At 37.3% G+C, this 19,600-nt stretch overlaps 1 protein-coding gene across 20 annotated transcripts in view; it reads left to right on the top strand.

The window, feature by feature from the left end:
• Positions 1-19,600, top strand: part of CSPP1 (centrosome and spindle pole associated protein 1) — a 131,779-nt gene that overhangs the window by 61,835 nt on the left and 50,344 nt on the right. For all 20 annotated transcript variants that reach the window (XM_003831350.6, XM_003831349.7, XM_034966188.4 and 17 more), the window contains 2 exons: positions 6,118-6,247; positions 11,610-11,757. In XM_003831350.6, coding sequence (XP_003831398.3) covers positions 6,118-6,247; positions 11,610-11,757 — 278 coding nt within the window. The remainder of the gene's footprint in view (positions 1-6,117; positions 6,248-11,609; positions 11,758-19,600) is intronic.

Here is a 19,600-nt window from a genome sequence, read left to right on the forward strand (position 1 = left end):
CTTGTTGCCCAGGCTGGAGTGCAGTGGCCTGATCTCGGCTCACTACAACCTCTGCCTCCCAGGTTCAAGAGATTGTCCTGCCTCAGCCTCCTGAGTAGCTGGGATTACAGGCATGCGCCACCACACCTGGTTAATTGTGTATTTTTGCTAGAGACGGGGTTTTGCTATGTTGGTCAGGCTGGTCTCCAACTCCTGACCTCAGGTGATCTGCCCGCCTCGGCCTCTCAAAGTGCTGGGATTACAGGCGTGAGCCACTGTGTCCAGCCACTTTATTTCTTTAGATATATATTTTTTAGTTCTGTCAACATATTTCTGATAACTGAATAAAAATCTTTGTTGATTAAATACAAGGCATGGGATTCCTCTGAAATTTTCTGTTGACTTCTTTTTTCCCCGTATGTATGGCTTATAATTCTCTATTTCTTTGCAAGTGTCATAATTTCTTTTTTGAAAACTGAACATTTAGGAAACATAATGTGGCTACTGTGGAAATTAGATTCTCCTCCTCCTTGTGGTTTGTTGTTGTTGCTGTTTGTATTTTGTTGTTGTTGTTGCTGTTTTCTAAGTACCCTTTGTAAAGTCTGTATTCTTTGTCATATGTGGCCACTGAAGTCTCTGTTAGGATAGCTTAATAGTTCATGATTAGACTGAGATTTCTTTAAAAGCTTTGACCCAATAAACCTCCCAGCCTATGCCAACTGGTTCTGTGTGTGTGTGCTGGGGCATGCGTTCAGTACCCTGGCAATTTACATCTTTGTTTTAGCTTTCACATCCCACTTGCACAGGGTCTCAATGCCAGCCAGAAATGAGAGGTGTTCTCAGAGCTTCCTCGGGCATCCATATAATTGCACATGCATGTGGCTTTCTAAATTCTCAGGAATATGTTGGAGCTTTTCAAGACCCCATGGGCATGTTATTTCCCAGATTTTTCTTTTAATTTTATTGGTCAGTCTTTTGCTTGCCCTGGCTGGTATCACTGTTTTAGATAGCTATGATGTTAAGTAATTACTGCTGATTATTTTCTACAAAACCCCAGGATAGTGAGTTCTGAGTCTGGTAAAATATAGGCTCTGTGAATGGGGCTTTTCCTGGGAGCTGCCAGACAGGTCAAAAGTGAGATTTTTCTAGAGATTGGATTTTTGGGGAATTCCAGACCTATTCTACCTGTCCAGTGGATACTAGATTACTGGTTTTCACAGCAACTGTCTTTGGGCAGTGTTTGGATTTTAAGTTTATGATAGAGCTAAGGAGAAATTGAAAGGTCAAGGGCAAGTTCAAATGCTACAAAGTTTACTTTTCTTACTGAAAACCAACCTTAACAAAAAAACAAAAACTCTCCTGGGATTGTTCCAAGCCTTCCGTGAATTTCCAAATTACTTAGCTCAAGCTGCTATAACAAAATATTATAGACTGGGTGGCTTAAACAACAGACATTTTTTCTTGGTTTTGGAGACATATAAGTCCAGGATAAAGGTGTCAGCAGATTTGGTTCCTGGTGAGGGCCCTTTTCCTGGCTTTGTCATTGTATCCTCACATGGTAGAGAGAGCAAGGTCTCTGGTCTTTCCCCCACTCCATTTCACGCCTCCCCATTTTTTCTTAAGTACATTTAATCTCATCACGAGGACTGTACCCTCCTGATCTCATCTAAACTTAATTACCTCTCATAGTCCCCAGCTCCAAATACCATCAGAATAGTACGCAGGGCTTTGATGTAAGAACACAATTCAGTACATGGCACCAGAATTATTAAAAAGTTGGTTTTGACAATTTTGACTCGTGTTCTCATTGCTTTAATGGAGTAGCAGGTTTTCTTAAAGTTCTTATTCTGCCATTCTAGAAGTGCTTTCTATAAATCAGCTTTAGAACATTTTCATCCCTCCAATAAGATCCTTCATGCCCATTTATAGTTAATCCTAATTCCCATCCTCAGTATAGTTGTTTTTAAGTTCTTCTCTGTTAAATTTTTCCGAAGGCCACATTAAAAAGTGTAAACTTGTTATAAAAGTTAGATAACTGAGTGACCAGCTGAATTATCTTACAAACCAATGACTTTCAAATATTTGTTTGTTTCCAAGCATTTTAGCATGAGAGGTGGAAGGAACCTGTGACTCTGTTAACTATTTTGATGTACACACAATCTGTCTTCTTTCCATTGACTTTATTAATTTAGCATGCTTTAATCTTTGTATCATTTGAGAGGATGGTAAAGATTTTGATTAGCTTTAGTCTTTCATAGGGATGGGTGTGTTATTATATTTCTAGGGTAACCACTAAAAGTATAGTAACAAAAGGAACCACTTACTACAGTAATAGAGGAGAAAATTCAAAAAAGAAGAACCAAAATAGAATTGGGAAATTGTTTTATTAACTGTCTGATCTTTTTCAGCTTTGGTGATGGAATAAGTTAAGAATTTGTTGGCCGGGTGCAGTGGCTCACTCTTGTAATCCCAGCACTTTGGGAGGCCGAGGCGGGTGAATCACCTGAGGTCAGGAGTTCAAGATCAGCCTGGTCAACATGGTGAAACCCCATCTCTACTAAAAATACAAAAATTAGCTGGGCGTGGTGGCACATGCCTGTAGTTCTAGCTACTCGGGAGGCTGAGACAGGAGAATCACTTGAACCTGAAAGGCGGAGGTTGCAGTGAGCCAAGATCACGCCACTGAACTCCAGCTTGGGCGACTAGAGCGAGACTCCATCTCAAAAAAAAAAAAAAAAAGCTTCTTGGCCGGGTTCAGTCTTAAACAGGCTAATACAGAGTGTGGAATGAAGGAATACTCTCCGGTTACTATTATGAGACTTTCATAATCTTGATACTTAAACCTAATAAGACCAGTATGAAATGGAAAATTACAAGCTAGTTACACTCATTAGCACAGACACAAGGATCCTAAAACTGAACCTCAAAGTATAGAGAAAGGATTATTGATCTTGAATTAGAATTACTCTCGAATATAGGATGATTAAATTTAGTAGAGTATATCAGTTAAGAGCATGGACTTTGTAGCCTGATTGCCTTGGTTTGAATCCTGCTTTTACCATTCATTAGCTTGAGGTGTATTTCTTATTTCTATTCCTTGTCCGTTAATTGGGGTAATAATGGTATCACCTCACAGGGTTTTTCTGATGATTGAATGGTTAAAATATGTGAAGTGTTTAGGATAGTGTCTGAATACTGGAGCCTATTGGTGTTAGATATAATCAATATGATTATAAAATAAACTACTGTAATCTACCATGTTAACAGAATAAAGAAGAAAGCTATATGATATCCCAATAGACAAAGGACAAGCATTAAAATAATTGCATTAGTGATTAAAAATGTAATAAAATAGGTTAGAAGGGAGCCTATAAACATGAAAAACTTACATCATGTATTTTATTTAATGATGATAGATTTAAAATATTCCTTTTGAGATTCTATCATTGCTTCCTTTCACAGGGCTTAATTTCAGCAAGGCCAAAAATAAGAGAAAGAAAGGAAGGAAGGCACAAGGATTAGAAAGGAAGAGAGAAAACTGATGTTATTTGCAAAATAATATATGGTTAAAATATTGGAATTAATATGAAAGTTTTCACAGAATTACTGATTACAAAATCAATATACAAAAAGCAGTTGCAGGAAATGGCTGTTCCTTAAAAAGAATATGATACTGCAATTCCATTCCTAAGCATGTAATCAAAAGAAATAAAAATACATGTAGATGCAAAGACTTGGATGTGAATGTTTATAGCTGCATTATTGATAATAGTCAAAAAGTGGAAACAATTCAAGTGTCCATCAGTGAGTGAATGGATAAACAAAATGTGTTATATTCATGCGATGAAGTACTATTCAGCAATAAAAAGTAATGAACTACTGATATGATATAATATGGATGAACCTTATAAATGTTATGCTAAATGAATCTATACATACTATATTGGTCCCATTTATATAAAATGTCCAGGAAGTACAAATCTATAGAGACAGCAGGCTACTTACTTAATAATTACCTGGGGCTGAGGGTTGAGTAGGGATTGATTGCATATGGCTATGAAGGATATTTTTGGGTTATAAAAATGTTCTAAAACTGGTTATGGTGATGATCGCACAACTCATTTATAATTTACTAAAAATCACTTAATTGTATACAGTTGACACTCAATAACACAGGTTTAAACTGTATGAGTCCACCTACATGTGGATTTTTTTCAGCCAACTTCAATAGAAAGTACAATATTTGTGGGATGTGAAACCCTTGTATGTGGAGGGCCTACTTTTCTTATGTGGGAGTTCCATGGGGCTCACTTTGGGACTTGAGTATACTCTGATTTTGGTATAGGCAGAGAGTCCTGGAAACAATCCCTCAGATATACCACGGGATGACTATACTTAATACCCCAATCATTTCCTCCCTTTCATCCTGATCTGACTACATAAATCCTTAAACCCCCTTTTTGGGGGAGTCAGGGAGGAGTTGATAGATAAAGGTTAAGAATTTGGGTCTGTGAGTATGTGGGCAATATAGACGGGAGGGATCATGAGTGAAACAGATATTGAGAGAACCTGTCCACCGTATGATTTATAAACAGTGTATTTTGAGAGAATGAGTTTATTCACATAGACCCTGTCAACCTTCTTTATTCATTTACACAAAGAGCCTCCTTGCTCTGAAAAAATATAGTCAGTTAGGAACTATTTGATCTAGTTTACCTCATCTTCCCTTTTAGCCACTCATAATCCAATGTGACAGTATACACAAACATACTTGTTTATCCTAATAAAAGATTGTAAATAAGTTAGAAAAGGTAAATACACAATGGAACTCATTTTTTAAAGCAGTGATATTTTTGGAGAAGAGAAAGCTTTTTTAAAATTATAAAATCAGGCTGGGCGCAGTGGCTCATGCTTATAATCCCAGCACTTTGGGAGGCCGAGGTGGGTGGATCACTTGAGGCCAGGAGTTAGAGACCAGCCTGGCCAACATGGTGAAACCCCGTCTCTACTAAAAATACGAAAATTAGCCAGGCGTGGTGGTGGGTGCTTGTAGTATCAGTTACTCGGGAGGCTGAGGCAGGAGAATCGCTTAAACCCGGGAGGCGGATGTTGCAGTGAGTGGAGATGGCACCATCGCACTTCAGCCTGGGCGACAAGAGTGAAACTCCATCTCAAAACAAAAGAAAACAAAAAATTATGAAATCAGTATTTGAATTTATCTTTTATAATTTAGATTTCTAAAATGTTTTACTGTCTTCAAAGTCAGTATATTCCTGTACTTAAACATGTGTTATGTTGGCTGGGTGCAGTGACTCACGCCTGTAATCCCAGCACTTTGGGAGGCTAAGGCAGGAAGATCACTTGAACTTAGAAGTTCAAGAACAGCCTGGGCAACGTAGAAAGACTTCGTCTCTAAAAAAAGTGAGCCATGCATGGTGATGTGCACCTATACCCCCAGCTACTTGAAAGGCTGAGGTGGAAGGATTGCTTGATTCCAGGAGATCAAGGCTGCAGTCAGCTGTAATGGCGCCACTGCACTCCAGCCTGGGTGACGAAGTAGGACCCTGTCCCAAAAAAAACCAAAAAAAACCCAGCACTTTATTGCTTGTGATTTATGTAACAACAATATGTTTAACATTTTTTCTTTTATGTTTCCTTGTGAATTTTTCAAAAATATTAATTTTATTTGAGACAGTCAGACTTTTTCCTGTAATTACATTGTTTTATTCTTGAAATAGCTAAGAAGTAATTTTATTAGTAAATCATTTAAAAATAAATCATTAGTTATTGTGTTACTTGAGGGACTTTGGCTGTGTTATTATTTCTGTTTGTTCAGGAAGCCGCCTAAGTCATATGTGTACTGTTCAATGAATTACCACAAACTTTTTTCACTCCTGTGTAACTATTACCTAGGTTAAGAAATAGATGCAGTGAATTTGAAAGTTGCAAGGATTGTCAAAGCAAAGGCAGGAAGGAGCTAAGGAAGGGGTCACTTAAGGATTCCTCTTTGGCCTATAGAGAAATATCCTTCTGTATTTTTAAATGTATTTATATGCCATGCTATTTCAAAAAACTGTTGTATTTTCTTCTTGCTTTGTCGTCAATGGATTTAAATTATTTATTGTGTATTTGATGTAGGAATACGGTTGGACAGAATGAACTGAAGATTACAAGTGATCAAGTGATAAATTCAGGATTGATTTTTGAAGATAAACCGAAACCTTCCAAACAGTCACTTCAGTCTTACCAAGAGGCTTTGCAGCAGCAGGTATTGATTCATTTACTCATTTACTGTTGAACCTCTTAAGTGTAAGCATGGTGGTCCCTTAGAGCTCAGAGTGTGGCAGGGGAGGGGAAAAAAACAGTTAATTATAATTCAAAATGCTGAGTTTTGAAGTGGATGCAGTAAAACGCTGTTGGAAGCATAAGATAGGGAAAATAATTGCCTGGGGCAGTTGGGAGAGCTTCACACAGTAGTTGATATTTAAGCTGCATGTTGTGCAATGACTACGTTAGAAGTTGCTGGTGTATACAGAGAATGGAATTGGGGTGGAAGAAGGGGCTGGAGAGTTAGTTAGGTTGTTCTAGCAGATTGTGAAGGACTAGCTAATAAGGGGTTTTCAGTTTCATCTGGTTATGGACAGCTGAAGGAAGGAAATTTTAGGCCAAGAAAAGTATGAAAGGATTGTTTGCTTTGAGCAGATTTATATTTTATGAAGATAATTGGTTGTGATTTGGACAATTGGGAAGAGATTGGCAGAGAAATTATTTAGTAGATAGTCCAGTAAGGAGGTGATGAGGCCCTGAACCAGATGGGGACGTTGGGGAAGACATCTAAGAGACAATTCTCAGGTTTCATTGACAGGACTCAGATATAGGGAATGAGAACAGAGGGTTTGAAGATGATTCCTAGGAGAATAATGAGGCTATAAACCAAAATGGGGAATACAGGTAGTAGTTCATGTTTACAGAGGAGGATAATGGGTTCTTTCGTAGTTTGTAATATTTGCAGAGAATTTAAGAGTAACTATCAAATGTATGGGGTTCTTTGTGGGAATTCCCTTACCATCTGAGAGGACCCTGGGACTCTAACTTGGTTACTTTTCTATAGAATTACACTTGGATTTCTTTTAAAAGTACTTTTGTTCAACTTTTACATGGGCAACTTTCTTGAAAGATAGATTTTTAAAATTACAGAATTACCAACCTTTTTTATATGTTAGGATTCTACAAATAAAAGACTGAATTTTAAATTCAGAATCTGTTTTTGCATGAGCATATTAAAAACACCACTGACAAAACTAGATTTTTCAACTCTAGAGGTCTATTTGATGTGTGTGATGACTTCTTTGGCTATGCTGGAGCAAAAGGTTGCTTAAATTTACTGTGCATATGGTTATGAGTTTAAAAGTGACTTTCCAAAATGTAGACACTTGTTTATTGCCTATCTGTATGTCTCTACAGAACAACCCTGCGCTTATACTTAGTGATGATAAGAATGCATTTGTTTTTTGTGCTTAATACAGCTTTACAGAAGTATTGCAGGTTTAGTTCCAGACCACTGCAATAAAGCAAATATCACAATGAAATGATTCACATGAATTTTTTGGTTTCCCAGTGCATGTAGAGTTATCTTTACACTATACTGTGGTCTATTAAGGTGCAACATGTCTTAAACAAGCTATGTAAACTTAATTTAAAAATACTGTATTGCTAAAAAAAATTTAGCAAATCGTAATCCTTTTGCTGGTGGAAAGTCTTGCCTCAATGTTGATGGCTGCTGACTGATCAGGGTGGCAGTTGCTGAAGATTGGGTGGCTGTGGCAATTTCTTAAAATGAGACAACAGTGAAATTTGCTGCATCAATTGACTCCTCCATTCATGAGAGATTTCTCTGTAGGATACGATGCTGTTTGATACCATTTTATCCACAGTAGACCTTCTTTCAAAGTTTAGAGTCCTCTCAAAACCCTGCTGATGCTTTATCAACTTAGTTTATATAATGTTCTAAATCTTTGTTGTCATCTCAACAGTGTTCACAACATCTTCACCAAGAGTAGACTCCATCTCAAGAGACCACTTTCTTTGCTCATTCATAAGAAGCAACTCCTCATCCATTAAAATTTTATCATGAGATTGCAGCAGTTCTCTCAAGTCTTCCATGCCTCACTTCTAATTCCAGTTCTCTTGCTATTTCTTCCACATCTGCAGTTTCTTCTACCACTGAAGTCTTGAATCCCTCGAAGTGATCCATTAGGGTCAACTTCTTTCAAACTTCTGATACTGTTGATATTTTGACTTCCTTCCGTGACTCACAAATGTTCTTGATGGCATCTGGAATGGTAAACTCTCTCCAGAGGGCTTTCAGTTTAGATTTCCCAGATCCATCAGAGGAATTACTCTCTGTGGCAACTATAGCTTTATGAAACGTATTTCCTGAACAGTAAGAATTCAGTGTCAAAATTACTCCATGAGTTAATGGGCTAAAGAATGGATATTGTATTAGCAAGCATGACAACAACATTAACCTTCTTGTATATCTAGCTCTTGGTTGACCAGGTGCATTGTCAATGAGCAGTAATATTTTGAAAGGAATCTCTTTTTTTTTAGTAGTAGGTCTCAACAATGGACTTAAAATACTCAGTGAACCATTCTTGAAATAGTTGTGCAGCGATACAGGCTTTGTTGTTTCCTTTCTAGAGCACAGGTAGAGTAGATTTAGCATCATCTTTTTTTTTTTTTTTTTTTTTAAAGACGGAGTCTCGCACTGTCACCCATGCTGGAGTGCAGTGGTGCGATCTTAGCTCACTGCAAGCTCCGCCTCCTGGGTTCATGCCATTCTCCTGCCTCAGCTTCCCGAATAGCTGGGACTATAGGCGCCTGCCACCATGCCCGGCTAATTTTTTTTTTGTATTTTCAGTAGAGACGGGGTTTCACCATGTTAGCCAGGATGGTCTCGATCTCCTGACCTCGTGATCCACCTGCCTCGGCCTCCCAGAGTGCTGGAATTACAGTTGTGAGCCACCGTGCCTGGCTGATTTAGCATCATTCTTAAGGGCCCTAAGGTTTTCAGAATGGTATATTAGCATTGGCTTCAACTTAAAGTCACCAGCTGCATTAGCTTCTAATGAGAGAGTCAGCCTGTCCTTTGAAGCTTGAAACCAGACATTGACTTCTCTTTACTAGCTATGAAAGTCTTCTTTTAATACAAGGCTGTTTTGTCTCCATTGAATATCTGTTGTTTAGTGGAACCACCTTCATCAGTTATCTGAGCTAGACTTTCTGGGTGACTTGTTGCAGCTTCTTCATCAGCATTTGCTGCCTCATGTTGTACTTTTTTTTTTTTATTTTTATTTTGAGACAAAGTCGCACTCTGTCGCCCAGCCTAGGCTGGAGTACAGTGGCACGATCTCGGCTCACTGCAACCTCCACCTCAGCCTCCCGAGTAGCTGGGACTACAGGTGCCCACTACCACGCCCAGCTAATTTTTTTTTTTTTTTTTTTTTTTGTATTTTTAGTAGAGGTGGGGTTTCGCCATGTTGGTCAGGGTGGTCTTGAACTCCTGATCTCAAGTGATCTGCCCACCTCAGCCTCCCAAAGTTTTGGGATTACAGGTGTGAGCCCAGCCCATGTTGTACTTTTATGTTATAGAGATGGCAGCTTTCCCTCAACTTCATGAACCAAACTCTGCTAACTTGCAAGTTTTCTTCTGCAGCTTCCTCACTTCTCTCAGCCTTCATAGAATTGAAGAAAGTTAGGGCCTTGCTCTGGTTTAGGCTTTGGCTTAAGGGAATGCTGGGCTGGTTTGATCTTCTATTTAGACCACTAAAACTTTCTCTATAACAGCAATAAGGCTGTTTCACTTTCTTATCATTCATATGTTTACTGGAGTGGCACTTTTAATTTTCTTCAAGAATTTTTCCTGTGCATTTACAACTGGGCAAAGTGTTTATTTAACATAAGAGGCCTAGCTTTCAGCCTATCTATGCATTTGACAAGCCTTTCCCACTAAGCATAGTCATTTCTAGCTTTTGATTTAAAGTGAGAGATGTGACTCTTTCATTCACTCAAACACTTATACATGCCATTGTAGGGTTATTATTTGGCCTAATTTCAGTATTCTATCGGGAAAAGAGAGACCCAAAGAGAGGGAAAGAGACAGGGGAACAGCTGATTGGTAGAATAGTCAGAATACATATGACATTTATCCATTAAATTTGCCATCTTATGTGTGTGTGATTCATGGCGCCCCAAAACAATTATAATAGTAACACTAAAGATCAGCAATCACAGATCACCATAACAGATATAATAATAATTTAAAAAGTTTGAAATATTGTGAGAATTACCAAAATGTGACACAGAGACATGAAATTAGCCCATGCCATTGGAAAAATGGTACTGATAGACTTCCTCAATGCAGAGTTGCCACAAACCTTCAATTTGTAAAAAATGCAATATCTGTGGCCAGGCGTGGTGGCTCACGCCTGTAATCCCAGCACTTTGGGAGGCCAAGGTGGGTGGATCAGAGGTCAGGAGATTGAGACCATCCTGGCTAATGCGGTGAAACCCCGTCTCTACTAAAAATACAAAAAATAACTGGGCGTGGTGGCGGGCTCCTGTAGTCCCAGCTACTCTGGAGGCTGGGGCAGGAGAATGGCGTGAACCCGGGAGGCGGAGCTTGCAGTGAGCCGAGATCACGCCACTGCACTCCAGCCTGGGTGACAGAGCGAGACTCTGTCTCAAAAAAAAAAAAAAAAAAAAAAATGCAATGTCCGCAAAGCACAATAAAATTCAGCACAATAAAATGAGGTATGCCTGTAATTAAAGTTGCCAAGCATTCCCCAGAGAGAGTTGATCCTCCGACCTCTGAATTCTGGGAATAGAGTTTGCCTAGGGAAAATAGGTCTGGTAAGGTTGAGGGTAGACTTTGTGGCTGGGCATTCCCCTTGAAAGGATAGATGAAAAAGGAACGTAGGGAGATCTGATGGTCCCATGGAACTGGCAGGGTTAGAGAGGGAATGGCTCAGGTAGACACTAGGGGAGGGAAGGAGGAGTTGGTTGAGTCTGAAGTACCTTAGTGGCTAGAAAGTCATTTGGTGTATATAGAGGAACAGGGGCTATGTATTCTAGCCATTGAATTATTTTTATTTTTAATGTTATTATTTAAAGACAGTGTCTTGCATAATGTTGCCCAAGCTGAAGTACAGTGGCATGATCTTGGCTGACTATAAACTCCACCTCCTGGGTTCAAGTGATTCTTGTGCCTCAGACACCCAAGTAGCTGGGATTACACATGTGTGCAACCACACCGAGCTAATTTTTGTATTTTTAGTAGAGATGGGGTTTTGCATGTTGGCCAGGCTGGTCTTGAACTCTTGACCTTAAGTGATCTGCCCGCCTTGGCCTCCATAGGCATGAGCCACCACACCTGACCTAAAGTATTTTAACATTGAGTATTACATATATTTGTGATTTTAACCTTTGTAGGGGGGTATACTGGAAAAAAAAAAAAAAAGCAAATTTTTTTTTGCTTGTTTTCTAATACAAAAAATAACATCTGGTATTACTAACTTCTTGTATCAGAATACTTGTCAGCGTTTATTTTAAATATATCTTATGTTGTCAAGATTCGGGAAAGAGAAGAAAGAAGGAAGAAAGAACGTGAAGAAAAAGAAGAATATGAAGCTAAATTAGAAGCTGAAATGAGAACATATAATCCCTGGGGAAAAGGTGGAGGTGGTGCTCCTCTCAGGGATGCAAAAGGAAATCTGATAAGTACGTTATTTCTACTGACTTGTTTTTAAAATAAGCTAAATTATTTTTAACTTTTTAAAATATTGGGGAGTAGAAAATAGTAGGAATCATAGCCTCTATAGCAAGGCATGTATGTAACTTAATGCATATGAGGTATTTTAAGAATAAATATAATAACAGAGGCTAGAAAGCATTTCTTCTTCAGAATACTATCCATTTGTTTTTATTATAAATATTTCATCCTCTGATGTTGATAACCCAGTTGCAGAGAAAAGCTCATGTTAGTTGATAAGTTTTTACTGAAACTGGTACTTAGAATATTTTGTTTCCTCATAAAAATGATAAAACCCATATTACAATTAAAAAAAAATAAACTAGTAAGATGTCTTAGAAATAAAGGATGTAAAACAGTTTTGGGAGGGGATTTTGTGTTTAATTTATATATGCAATATACCTGCTCATTGCAAGAATTCCTTTGGGAAAAAGAAGACATGATCATAGAAACTTTCTAGCAAGTTTCATAATTTGTTGATTTATCTTTCAATTATGTACTCTCAAAAATGTTTGATCTAGTAATCACACAACAAATACTTCGAAAGAGTGGCTTTATACAACTTGTTATATATAGTTGTCTGTTGGTAACCATGGGACATTAGTTCCATGATCTCCTGTGAATACCCAAATCCATGGATGCTCAAGTTCCTGATATAAAATTGGTAAAGTGTTCGCATATAACCTACACACATCTTCCTGTATACTTTAAGTCATCTCTAGATTACTTGTAATACCTAATACAGTGAAAATGCTATGTAAATAGTTGTAATCTTGTATTAATTAGGGAATAATGACAAGAAAAAAAGACTTTTCACATGTTCAGTGCAGATGCAAGCATCCATTTTTTTTGTTTTTTAATGTTTTTGAATTGTGGTTGATTGAATCCACAGATGTGGAACCCGCAGTTACAAAGTGCTGTTGTATATATTAGGATGGTCTTTGTTTAGCGTTTAGTTAAACAGAATAAAAGTAGATCAAAGATACACATTTCATGTTCTTTAGGTGTTATGTATTGTAGGAATAGATGAGTGATAGAATCGGAAGATTGGATGTTGAGTTAGAATTCTCATGTGTTGCAAAAATTTTCTCCCATTCTGTAGGTTGCCTGTTCACTCTGATGGTAGTTTCTTTTGCCGTGCAGAAGCTCTTTAGTTTAATTAGATCCCATTTGTCAATTTTGGCTTTTGTTGCCATTGCTTTTGGTGTTTTAGACATGAAGTCCTTGCCCATGCCTATGTCCTGAATGGTATTGCCTAGGTTTTCTTCTAGGGTTTTTATGGTTTTAGATCTAACATTTAAGTCTTTAATCCATCTTGAATTAATTTTTGTTTAAGGTGTAAGGAAGGGATCCAGTTTCAGCTTTCTACATATGGCTAGCCAGTTTTCCCAGCACCATTTCTTAAATAGGGAATCCTTTCCCCATTTCTTATTTTTGTCAGGTTTGTCAAAGATCAGATAGTTGTAGATGTGTGGCATTACCAGAATCTACAATGAACTCAAACAAATTTACAAGAAAAAAAAATCCCATCAAAAAGTAGGCAAAGGATATGAACAGACACTTCTCAAACGAAGACATTTATGCAACCAACAGACACATGAAAAAATGCTCATCATCAGTGGCCATCAGAGAAATGCAAATCAAAACCACAATGAGATACCATCTCACACCAGTTAGAATGGCAATCATTAAAAAGTCAGGAAACAACAGGTGCTGGAGAGGATGTGGAGAAATAGGAACACTTTTACACTGTTGGTGGGACTGTAAACTAGTTCAACCATTGTGGAAGTCAGTGTGGTGATTCCTCAGGGATCTAGAACTAGAAATACCATTTGACCCAGCCATCCCATTACTGGGTATATACCCAAAGGATTATAAAACATGCTGCTATAAAGACACATGCACATGTATGTTTATTGCAGCACTGTTCACAATAGCAAAGACTTGGAACCAACCCAAATGTCCAACAATGATAGACTGGATTAAGAAAATGTGGCACATATACACCATGGAATACTATGCAGCCATAAAAAAGGCTGAGTTCATGTCCTTTGCAGGGACATGGATGAAGCTGGAAACCATCATTCTCAGCAAACTATTGCAAGGACAAAAAACCAAACACTGCATGTTCTCACTCATAGGTGGGAATTGAAAAATGAGAACACGTGGACACAGGAAGGGGAACATCACACACCGGGGCCTGTTGTGGGGTGAGGGGAGGGGGGAGGGATAGCATTAGGAGAAATACCTAATGTTAAATGACGAGTTAATGGGTGCAGCACACCAACATGGCACATGTATACATATGTAACAAACCTGCACGTTGTGCACACATACCCTAAAATTTAAAGTACAGTAATAAAAAAAGAGAATTCTTATGTATTATGCCTTTGCTTGTTAAATATTGATTTTTTTGAAGATATATTTGAGGCCCACTTTAATTTATTTTAATTTAATTAATTAATTTTTTCGAGACAGAGTTTCACTCTGTCACCCAGGCTGGAGTGCAATGGCACCATCTTGGCTCACTGCAACCTCTGCCTCCAGGTTCAAGCAATTCTCCTGCCTCAGCCTCCCAAGTAACTGGGATTTATAGGCATGCACCACCACACCCGGCTAATTTTTGTATTTTTATTAGAGACGGGGTTTCACCATGTTGGTCAGGCTGGTCTCAAACTCCTGACCTCAGGTGTCCCACCCACCTCAGCCTCCCAAAGTGCTGGGATTACAGGTGTGAGCCACTGTGCCCAGCCTACTTTAATTTTAATAGCTCTTTTTTTCTTCCCAAAAGATTTGTTCCTTTCCTATCTTCACCTCATGAATAATTTTCTCACAGTTTTGAAAGAGTGAAACTCTTATTACTTTCTTTATCAATGAAATGATTTTGGATGATGCCTAGCTAACATTTCTTGTTTTAATAGATAAGTGTTTACTTGAAAATATATTAGAAAAACACTAGTTTTCCATTTATGAATAGTGCTATAATATTTTCTTTTAAACTACAGGTATTAAAGTGAAGGCATTAGTCCAGGCATTTAATGGAAAGTGCTGTAATAATAAACAAACCCAAATTCTTAGAAGCTTAAGGCCTCTCTTGTTAGGCATCCACTTTTGTCCCACTCTGATGCTGCTGTTTGGGTGGTTCTCCTCCAAGAAGTGACTCAGGGATCCATTGTTTCATTCCTTCATTTTAGAGTCCTTTTCTTCTTATCCAGGGACAAATTGAGGATTTTGTTGGGGCCTGGCCTGGATGTGGAGGAAGATCATTTTTGCCTTCATTCCATTGTTCAGACCTAGTTATAGGTTCTAACCTAACTGCTTGGGAGGCTGGGAAGTTTAACTTTCTTTATGCTCAGAAGAAGGACATGGGATTAATAGCCATATGCGCAATCTTTGCTACAGTAAATTTAAATTATAAATTGATAGAAATAACTAGTTACCATGAAAAATGTGCTTAACTGAGTGAAACATTGGAAAACATTGGGATAGCGCAGTTTTCTAAAATCTTACCTCTAAGATTATTTCTAGTTCAAACAATACAATTATTGTGTTCTGTATGCCTTTAATTGGTGGAAGTGAGTAGGATAAATTTGGGTTATTGAGTTATAAAACATTATTTTAGAATTGCTTGACCTAATGAGCATGGAGAAAATGCTTCTTAGATTTCAGTTTTTAATAGTAATGTTTAGTTGGCTTATTTAATGCCGTCTTCATGCCATGAAATAGAAAAGGCATACTATTTTATCAAATACAGTATAACTCTTTTAATGATATTTTCAAAGCAAGTAAACTCATGACTTAAAGAGTATCAGTTTATTTTGTATGTGGATGCTACATTTTATCTTTATTTTTATTTTTTGAGATGGAGTTTCGCTCTTTTGCCCAGGCCGGAGTGCAATGATGCAATCTCAGTTCACTGCAACCTCCGCCTCCCGGGTTCAAGCAGTTCTGCCTCAGCCTTCTGAGTAGCTGGGATTACAGGCATGTGCCACCACGCCCGCCTAATTTTGTGTATTTAGTAAAGATGGGGTTTCACCATGTTGGTGGTCTTGAACTCCTGACCTGAGGTGATCCATCCACCTCGGCCTCCCAAAGTGCTAGGATTACAGACATGAGCGACTGCACCCAGCGTAGCTACTACATTTTAGGGAAGGCGGGAACATTACATTTGAAATATGTAGTACAGAGCAGTGTGATGACTAAGACCACATAATGTCTGTTCATTATCTTGGCTAACTTTAATTCTGCTGCTGACTTTTCTAAGTACTCCTGTTGTTCTTTTTTTGATCTTTTATTCCAAAGAAATTAATAAAATTGAATCTTAACACTGCACCCTTATCTTACCTAAGAAGATCTCATTATAAGGCATAGTAGTTACTAATGAAATATAAAAATGTGTTATTCATGCAACTTTAAAGTATCACCCCTTTTAAAGTAAATATTTCTCATTTTAATTATTTGTACAGTATTTTATTTTGTTGTCTTTCTCAGTTCTTTATTTATTAAAGTTCTTTATTCAGGTTTTTATTTGTAACTTTACATGAAACTGTCCATGTCAAATGTTAAAACGTATACACCAAAAGAAAAATGTCAATAAAAATAAATTAAAAGGTAAAATTAAAAACCACTTTGAAAAATGGTATCTCATAGTTCCAATTGATTAACAGGATGATTAGTTAGTCAGTTCTCTTACTTACTCGTCCACCCATGCCAATCTGTGATCTCGTTTCTGGCATGAAAATATTGCCTTTTTTCTGACATTTGTGTTTTAGCATAGTGTTTCTGAGATTCATCCATGTTGTTGCATATGTCAGTAGCTTATTTTTTTTATTACTGAATAGTATTACATTTTCTGAAGGTATCACAGTTGTTTATCCATTTACCAGTTGATAGATATTTGGGCTGTTTACAGTTCAAGGCTATTATAAATAAAGCTGTTAGAAACATTCACTTACAGATCTTTGTGTGAACATAAATTTTTATTTCTTTTGGGTAAGTGCCTAGGAATAGAATTGCTGGGTTGAATAGTAAGTGTTTAACTTTGTAAGAAACTGCCAGAACATTCTCCAATTTTGTTTTGTCATTTTGCATTCCTATCAGAAAAGTATGAGGTTTCTAGTTGCTCTGAATTTTCATCAGCACTTGAAATTATGCATCTTTAAACTTTTAGTTATTTTATTGAAAGTGCAGTGATACCTCATTTAAAAAAAGCTTTTTCTATTGTGAAATTAAGACCTAAAAGAGTTGCAAAGATGGTGTAGAGAGTATCCTTCACCTTGTTTCCCCTGACGTTAACGTCTTAGATAATCATGGCACAATGATCAAAATTAGAAATTAACTTAGATACAGTGCCGATAATTAAGTTACATACCTTGTTCGAATTTTACCAGGTTTTTTTTTCTTTTCCTAATGTCCTTATTGTATTTTAGGCTCTGGTCCAGGATCCTATAATGCATTTAGTTCATGTCTCTTTAGTCTCCTCCAATCTGTGAAAGTCCTCTTTCTCAATCTCTCTGTCTCTCTCTGTTCCATTGCTCTATATGTCTATCCTTTTGCCCGTATCAGAGTCTCTTGATTACTATAGCTTTGTAGTAAGTTTTGAAATTGAAAAGTTTGAGTCCTCCAGCTTTGTTCTTTTTTTTCAAGATCTTTTGACGACTCAACTTCTTCGCATATTTTACTATCACTATAGTAATATGGTAATATTATTATTTAGTAATAAGTTATAGTAAGTAAATAATGTTATAGTAAGTAATTATTACTATTACTATTACTTTGTCATGTCAAGCATGGTGGCATTTTCATTGGGATTCCATTAACTTTACAGATAATATTGAAACAGCCAGCATCTTAATAATATTGAGCCTCTTGATCCATGAGTGGGCAGTGTATATCCATTTATTGCTTCTAGTTAATTTCTCTCAGCAATATTTTGTAGTTTTTGGTGGCAGATCTTGTGTATATTTTGTTAATTGTTTCCCTAAATATTTCATGTGGTTTGAAGCTATTTTAAAATGTTACATTAAAAAATTTTTAATTCATTTGTTCATTGATGGTCTATAGAAATACAGGTAAATTTTTTATATTGTCTGTAGTCTGTGTGCTTGCTACTGTCTGTAGTCTGTGTGGTTGCTAAACTCACTTGTTAGTTTTAGTAGTTTTTTTGTAGATTCTTTGATTTTTAATGTAGGCAATCATAGCATCTGTCAGTAGAGTTAGTTTTACTTATTTCTTTCCAATCTGATGCCTTCTATTTATTTTAATTGCCTTTTGCACTGTTTAAGAACTCCAGTACAGTGTTAAGAATTCATGAGCGCAGACATCCTTGTCTTGTCTCTGATTTCAGATGGAAAGCAATCTTTCACCATTAAGTTAGCTGTAGGCTTTTAGTTGATTTTTCTTTTATCCCATTGAGGATGTTCTATTCCTTGTTTGCTTAGAGGTTTCATTGTGAGTGTATGTTGAATATTGTCAGGTGCTTTTCTGCATCTATTGAGATGATAATGTGGTTTCTTTACCCTTCTGACCTATGGTAAATTACATTGATTGATTTTTGAATATTCAGCCAATCTTGCATTCCTGGGAAAAACCAAGCTGTATTATTGTCTTTTATACATGTTGTAGAATTTGATTTGCTAGTATTTTGTTAGAGATTTTTGCATCTAGGCTCATAAGATATTCTGGTTTTTTATTTCTTTATAATGTTGTCTGGTTTGGGTGTCAGGGTAATTCTGGCCTGATAACATGAATTGGGAAATGTTTTTTCTTTTGTTTTTTGAGACAGAGTCTTGCTCTGTCGCAGAAGCTGGAGTACAGTGACATAATCACGGCTCACTGTAGCCTCGACCTCCTAGGCCGAAGCAATTCTGCCACCTCAACTTTCTGAGTAGCTGGGACTACAGTCATGTACCACCATACCTGGCTAATTTTTTTTATTTTTTGTAGAAACAGGGTCTCACTATGTTTATGTTGCCTAGGCTGGTCTCGAATTCCTGAGCTCAAGTGATCCTCCCACCTTGGCCTCCCAAAGTGCTGGGAATACATAGGTGTGAGCCACATCGCCTAGCTGGAAAATGTTTTTTCTGTGTTTAGAATTCACCAGTGAAGGCTGGGTGTGGCGGCTCACGCCTGTAATCCCAGCACATTGGGAGGCTGAGGCAGGTGGATCACAAGGTCAAGAGATCGAGACCATTCTAGCCAACATGGTGAAACCCTATCTCTACTAAAAAAAAAAAAAAAAAATTAGCTGTGTGTGGTGATGTGCTCCTGTGGTCCCAGCTACTCAGGAAGCTGAGACAGGAGAATCATTTAAACCCAGGAGGTGGAGGTTGCAGTGAGCCAAGATCGCGTCACTGCCAGAGCGGGACTCCATCTCAAAAAAAAAAAAAAAAAAAAAAGCATTCACCAGTGAAGCCATCTGGGTGGGGAATCTTCTTTTTGGGAAAGTTTTAAGCTATGACTTCACTTTATTTAATAGACAAAGAGACATTCAGTTTATTTCTTATGTGAGCTTTGGTTATTTGAATCATTCAAGGAAATTATTCATTTTATTTATTTATTTATTGGCATAATGTTGTTCATAATATTTCTTTTTTATTCTAATGTTTGTAGGATCTGTGGTGATGGCTTCTCATTCATTCCTGATATTTGTAATTTGTATATTTTCTTAATCTGTCTGGCTGGATGTTTATCAACTTTATGGATCTTTTCATAGAATCAGCTTTAGTTTTCATTGATTTTTTTTCTCTGCTTTTCTTCTTGTTTCAGTGATTTTGCTCTTATCTTTACTATTTGCTTCCTTTAGTTTGCTTT

The sequence above is a fragment of the Pan paniscus genome, chromosome 7, assembly GCF_029289425.2.
Source record: "Pan paniscus chromosome 7, NHGRI_mPanPan1-v2.0_pri, whole genome shotgun sequence".
NCBI lineage: Eukaryota > Metazoa > Chordata > Mammalia > Primates > Hominidae > Pan > Pan paniscus.